Below are 6,561 nucleotides of genomic sequence, written 5' to 3' on the forward strand. Positions count from 1 at the left end.
ATGGCTGAACAGCCTGAATATGCCATCCTCATCATGGAAAGACAAAGGTGGCCTGAAGAGGCTTCCTCAAAAACGCAAGCTGTCCCAAGCACGGGTCCGGCGGAGTTAATTCTGCCAGGACACTTCTGTGTGGCACTGCGGCAGCGACTGCTTTCCATTATTTCTGTGATTCCTTGAGTCAGGCCTTCCCCCGTCATTAGCATTTACAGCATAACTCTAGAGGGAGATCTTTTCCAAAGGCTTAAGAAAAAATGACAAGAGGCATTTTTAATTTTAAAGAATTTTAATACAAACTTAATATAAACTATTTCAGTCCCTCTTAACATGTAAGACACTGACTCAAAATACTTTTATACCGTTTTTTTCAAGTATTGCACAATATAGGTACAAAATTAATATTTACGATTACATTTTCTTCCATAATATATAGCAAAAATCTTTAAACCTTTAACAGAAAATACATTTTTTTGAAAAAGCAAATATTCGTACATTTTAATTCCACCACTAAAGGAATATCCTGTACACAATTTTTAGAATAGTTGATGTCTTTAAGATGGATATTTTACAATTTCAGTAAAAAAAATACAACATGAAGCTGCTGCTGTCACAGATCACTGTAGTAAAAAGATATAAATGCAATACCATGTCGTAGAAACAATATATATATCCTCTGATATTTTACAAACTTTGTACTAAATTAAATTATACAATTAGAAAAGACCAATAAACCCACTTATTAGTGCCAATTTTTTATAAAAAAAAAATCAGCCATGTCCTTGCTATATCTTAAATACTGTAAGAGGCCATATCTGAGAGTATACTTTAAAATATACAGTCAGTATAAAATAACTTTGTGCTTGGTTGGCAAATGAAAAATGATGCATGTTTTATTTTTGTAACCAAGCTTGAATGTATCCTTACTATAAGCTTAAAAAAAAAAATCTCAAGGAGGTGAAAAAAAAAAACCCCCTTGGGCCCGAGCATTTTAATTTGTACGGTACATTTTTTTTTCTTTCTTCCTTTTTTTTTAGTTAGCCATAACAGGCTGGAATTGCTGGTTAGAATACTGCATGTTATTTAAGCTAAAATTCAAGCCATCTACAAAAGACTTCTCGTTGAGGCCTCCATAGGCCGCAAACACATCAAAGGCATTGCTGTACTGGAGAGGGCTGAGGTTAAGGGGGTTGTCACCTGGGAACATTCCATTGGTACTACTACTTTGACCCTGCATATTAGGAAAAATGAATTCCTTGGCATTAGGAGAAAGCGCAGAGGTTTTCTGCTGCTGCTGCTGCTGCGGTGGTGGCGGCGGCGGCGGCGGCTGGGCCGGCTGCTGCTGCTGCTGCGGCTGCTGCTGGCCGCCCAGGCCCAGCCCGTACAGAGAGTGCACTGAGGAAGAGATGGCTTTCTGCTTCAGGAGGTCGTTCACATTCAAGCCGAGGTTGATAGGAGAAGTGCGTGCAACCTTGTTGCTTCGACCACTATTCTTCATTTTGGTAGAGCCGAACTTGGTGGCAGCAAAAGTGGCAGTGGTAAAGGTTAAAGGCTGAGTGGACCGGGGCATGAAGGTAGGGCTTACAGCAGCAGAGTGACCAAAGGGAGGCGATGGGGAGCTGGACACCGACGAGGCGGGGTCACTTATGGGCATAAAAACCTGGGCCTCTGGGTTAAAGCTGTTTTTGATCTCCTTATCCAACTCACATCCGTTTTCATTATTATCATCCACATAAAGTACCTTCACGGGTCCCTTTTCACCAATTTGGTAGGAAACCTCAAACGGGTCGATCCAAACACTAAGGTCCTGTGGCAGATTGCCACGCACATCATCGATGTCCAGACCACTCTCTTTGGACGCTTGTTCAATCACTGGGTCCACTTTCTCCCCTATGTGTATACATCTAAACCCTGATCCTCTGTATGGCTTTTCAGGATACCAGTGCCCTTCATATTTCTTCTTAAGAAGTCTTTCAAGCTCTTCACCAAAAATGTTGACACGTCTCCTGGGAAGCTTATTGTACAAATATGAAATAATAAAATTGAGTGCTACTTGGATTTCAAGCTGCATAGCTGCTATGCCACAAAATTAGGTTTGTTTCAACTCTCCCACAAAAAAAAAAAAAAAAAAAAAAAAAAAGGCGTTCAGTGTGTGGCAGAGAAACAAATTTTCATTCAAAGTGCTGGTTTTAGAAGATTATCCTTCACCTTCGGCGCTCTCGTCCTTTACAGAAAACAAAACAAAAGCAGATATGTCCAAGTAAGAGACGTGCAGCGTCAAATCCCATGACCTTCACTCTATTCCCCCCGCAATTTCACTTTTTAAAAATGCCTCATAGGCTAGACAGCCTGAAAAACACAACCCACACGAAATCAACATGCAATAGAAAATTGTTTCTTAAGGCTCAAAATCTCGGGGAGATGTAAATTTATAGTTGAAATAAACAGTCTTCAAAAGAATCATTTACTGAGTAGAGTTCTAAGAAAAGTATCTACAGAATACCTTTTTTTTTCCTTCCCCTTCCTCCAAATTCTCACAAAAATATTTACTGGAAATTCAATTCCGCATTCCCACTCACTCACCCCCAGCCCCCACACATATGCCACTGGTAGAAGTTGATCGTTAATTGTTAGCGCTATCCACCGACTTGGAAGTGAATCCTATCTCAGTTCTATCTGGTTATAGACTGTTTAATCTGCACCATCGGTAAACATGTGGAAATTTGAGAAGCCAGGAAAACTCATTTCAAAGTACATGATGCTAAAATTAAAGGGACTATAGGCCGAATGAATCTGTCATCCTAGTCAACGATAAGCACGCACTAAATCACCTGCGTGGACGCGGGGACTAACTATACTAAGGCAGGCACACGACCCCGGGCCTGGCGGTGCGTCCCTCTCTACCTCTGGAAACACCTCCTGGACAGCGAGAGCAAAGCAAGTGCTTCTCTGGCACCGCACGGGAGCGACAAATGAATTTCCGAACACCGATGATTCTGCTTAAAGGGCAGGGCTGGAGTTTTATTCTGATTTTGAAAAGCACCTCCCAGCCTCTCAGGATAAGAGAACAGCCATGAGGCACGTATGATAAGGTCGACCTTTACACGCTTGCTGGGTCAGCACTGGGTGGGGATAAGGAAAGATCAAGGGCAAACACAAGATATTTGCAAAGGAGACCTGTGTGTACAGGGAGATGGATGGGAAAGGTCGTGCAAAGACCGACCTGGCAGCCCCGCTTCCGTTTTTCCCCTGCTCGCGGCGACAAAGGGAAGGGAGCCCCCGGCTGCGCCCGAACGACCCACACTTTCCGAGCCCCACGCCCGAGTGCGGGCAGAGGCGGCCGATGAGGCTCGATGGCTGGAAGGTGCCGCCGAGCGCATTCGGGCTGGGCGGAAGGTAGTTTTCAGGCGGCGCCTGAACACGGGAGTGTGGAGAATTACATAAACAGCCAGTTCTCATTAGATTTCTGCTCACAGCGCCCGGAGCCCAAGCGCTACGGCGGCAGCTACAGCAGGAGGAGGTGGAGGAGGAGGAAGAGTACGAGCTCCCGGGGAGGAGGAGGAGGAGGAGGAAGGGGACAACGACGACGAAGGCCACGGGAAGGGGAAAGGCCAGCTCCCGCGGCCGGGCACCGGGCACCGGGCAGGTCCGGCGCCGCCGGTCAGCCGCTCCCCTCCCCCCGCCGTAACCTGACCCGCCTCTCCCCGCCCCCGCCCCCCGCCCGAGGCTCCTGGGACCCGGCCAGGGCCCGGGGAGCACCGGCTCCCCGGCACCATTTTCGGCCTCAGCGGCCACCGGCCCCTCGCACCCCAGCGTTGCCCGCGAGCTCGCCGCCCCTCCCGGGAGCCCCAACCCCCGATTCCGGCGGCTCGCCCCGGGCCTCCCTTCCCGGTCACCCGCCGGGCCCCCGCCGAGCCCGACGCCTCGGGGCCGGGCGTCCGGAGCCGCTCCCGTCGGGTCCCGGGAGCTGTCCGTCCGCGCCCACGGCCGCGAAGCCGCCGTCCCCGAGCCCCCCACCCCCACCCCACCCCGAGGGCCCGGGGCTCGACGACGCTGCAGCCCCTCCTTCGGCGCCCCGGTCTGGGCTCCCGTCTCCCTGCCGCCCGCCGCCTCGCCGATACTTACGGGCTGCTGCGGGGTTGCGTCCACCACAGGCTGGCGGCCGGGAGGGCAGAAGGGGCGGCAGGGCGGGGGCGCGGGAGCGGCGAGTCGACCGAATGCAAGACGTCGTCGCCGCCGCCGCCGGACGGAGGACGCAGGCCTCGGGCGGGCCTCAGGAGCTCGCGGCTTCTGGCTCGGGGTGGCGGGGACGGGGGTCAGGCGAGCGCGCTCACTTCTCCACACAGCCCGGTGCCCCGGCCCAGCGTCCCCGTAGAGCGCCCACTCCACGCCGGGCCAGAGCTTCGCTCCTTCTGCCGCGGCGCGCGCCCCGCCTCTCGTTTTATATTCTTCTCCCTGCCCCCAATCCCCTCCGTGGGGGTGCGCGCGCCCGCCCGCGTCACACAGCTTCGGGGCGGCGTAACCATTCCCCGCCCTCCCCGTCCAGCACCCCGGACTCTCGCCGGCTCGCTCCACCCCGGCCCTACCCCTCGACGCCATTGGCCAAGTCCCGCCTGCCCATGTCCCGTCGGGCGGCGAACGGCCCGGGTGGGGGAAGGCCACACCTCCTCGGGCACCAGAATGGCCAATGAGCCGACAGTCTGGAGGGGCTGTGGGCGGGACCAAGAGGAAACTTAGACGGGGATTGGAGGAGAGACGTGTCAGAGAGGGTAGAAAGGGGTGGGGCAGGGCTGCTGACGCTCGGACGCAGCCGAGAGCGCCAGGAGGCAGGGGGAGGGGAGCGAAGCAGGTGGCAAAGCGGCAGGGGGAACGGGGCGGACGGCCCGGGACCTCGAGAGCGAGGGGTCGGGTGCAGAAAATGCGCACAGGCCCGAGCGGGACTGTGACCGAGGAAAATCCCTCTGGTGGATGAGCTACCAAGTCGACCTCTGGCCCACGCCGAGGGAGTCTAGACTGGGACTGGGGCTCGTGCGCTCGGTTAATTGAATATTAATCACCTCAGGGCCTAGGCCAACTGCCACCGGCAGAGTGGCAACTGCAGAACCCAAAGCCGCCGGGCTGGGGGTGGGGACGGGAGGCCAGCTCGCCGCACCTTCCGCCCAGGTGACAGTTTAACCGCCTCCGCCGTCCCGCGTCAGGCCTCCCCGGGCGACCCGCAGCGGCTCGGAGCTGGGGGTGGCCCGAGGCCGTAAGAAGGAGCACATGTCACTCCCAGGGCCCCTCGGTGGCTGGGGGGTGGCGCCGCCGTGCCAAGCTGCGTATGTATCTGTGTGCGTGTGCGTTTGTGCATGGCAAGGGCGTTAACACAGGTGCACGGAATAAACACGGCGCGTTCCGGAGGGTTTTCGGTGGACGTAGGTGCGGAAACCTAGGGAGCGGGGCGAGAGAGGGACCCACGGGGGACGGGCAAGCGGCTTGTCAGAACCGGCCGCGGAGAAACACACCGAGCTACACTGGGAGCCGTGGGGCGTCCCTCGCAGCTAAAAATATTACTCACAGGTAGCAACGACGCCTGATTGGCCACGCGCGGCCCCTGAGGAGCAGGCGATTGGCCGCCTGGTATCCAGGAGACGGACGTCAGAGTCGGACCCGCTGGAGCGGAGAGAAGGTCCAGGGGGAGCGAGGGCGGGAGCGGGCCTCGGGGCCGTGAATGGAGCGCCCTGCGCCCTGCGCCCTGCGCCCGGGCGCGCTTCCCGGAACACCGCCGCTGCCGCCGGCCTTCGCCCGCGGAAGAGCGGGGCTCGCGGAAGGCGGTGCGCGGCGTAGACCCGCTGCGCTGCGCGGGCACGAACCCGCTTTCTGTGTCCGGGCCAGAGGCTGGTCGCTGTGCGGGCGCGAAATCTGGGTGCAGCCGCCTTCTGCACACCCCCCACCCCACCCCGGAGAAGGAGCCGCAGGGAGAGACGATGTTTCAGAAGTCTCCGTGCGTGCGGGAAGGGGAAGGAGCCGGGGGCCAGCTGGGGTCTGGGGATGGGGCGTGGCCGGGGCCTCCTTTTGTCGCTCGGATCCCTAAAGTTGTACCCGGGGACTCCACATTTAGGCTTGTTTTATTAGGGTTGGGATGGTTTGGTGGCGAACAGAGGAGAGTAGAACTGAATTGTGAAACTATGGCAAGCATTTTGAGTTTATATTAAAAAAAAAAAAACCTTCCTCTTCATGGAAATGTAATATAAACGATTCGTTCGGCGTTCCTGTGCTCATCTGTTTTGGGTTTTCTGTAATGAACGTTAATTCCGTTTGTGATAAAAATCGGTTAATCTCATAATTGGTGGCGCATAGAAACGGCAAGAAGTTAGGTAGGCTCTCTCAGGAATGGTTCACCAAGAGAAACTCCAGGGGCGGGATTGCCCGTACCATTAGGCAAATAATTCTGCCTTGTCCAACATCCAGATTGTAGGACCATGCGTGGGCCATGTGTTTTGATGTGTACTTTCGAAAATACATCACTATAACTAGGGAAGCGTGTTAGCCTTGGCTGAGATGAATTGTAGTTTTGTCAACCCTGTC

At 54.6% G+C, this 6,561-nt stretch overlaps 1 protein-coding gene and 1 long non-coding RNA gene across 2 annotated transcripts; one reads left to right on the top strand and one right to left on the bottom strand.

Moving 5' to 3' along the window:
* Positions 1 to 264: 264 nt before the first annotated feature.
* On the bottom strand, positions 265 to 4,583 carry TOB1 (transducer of ERBB2, 1). Its single transcript, XM_002719288.5, has 2 exons — positions 4,120 to 4,583; positions 265 to 2,218 (listed from the first exon to the last, which is right to left on the bottom strand). Exon 2 carries the CDS (start codon positions 2,063 to 2,065, stop codon positions 1,028 to 1,030), a length of 1,038 nt encoding a protein of 345 aa, XP_002719334.2. The 5' UTR covers positions 2,066 to 2,218; positions 4,120 to 4,583; the 3' UTR covers positions 265 to 1,027.
* A 548-nt stretch (positions 4,584 to 5,131) lies between these two features.
* On the top strand, positions 5,132 to 6,249 carry LOC103351544 (uncharacterized). Its single transcript, XR_519312.4, has 2 exons — positions 5,132 to 5,312; positions 5,554 to 6,249. It is a non-coding gene; the product is annotated as an uncharacterized lncRNA (long non-coding RNA).
* The last annotated feature ends 312 nt before the right edge of the window (positions 6,250 to 6,561 follow it).

The sequence above is a fragment of the Oryctolagus cuniculus genome, chromosome 17 (assembly GCF_964237555.1).
Source record: "Oryctolagus cuniculus chromosome 17, mOryCun1.1, whole genome shotgun sequence".
Classification (NCBI taxonomy): Eukaryota; Metazoa; Chordata; class Mammalia; order Lagomorpha; family Leporidae; genus Oryctolagus; species Oryctolagus cuniculus.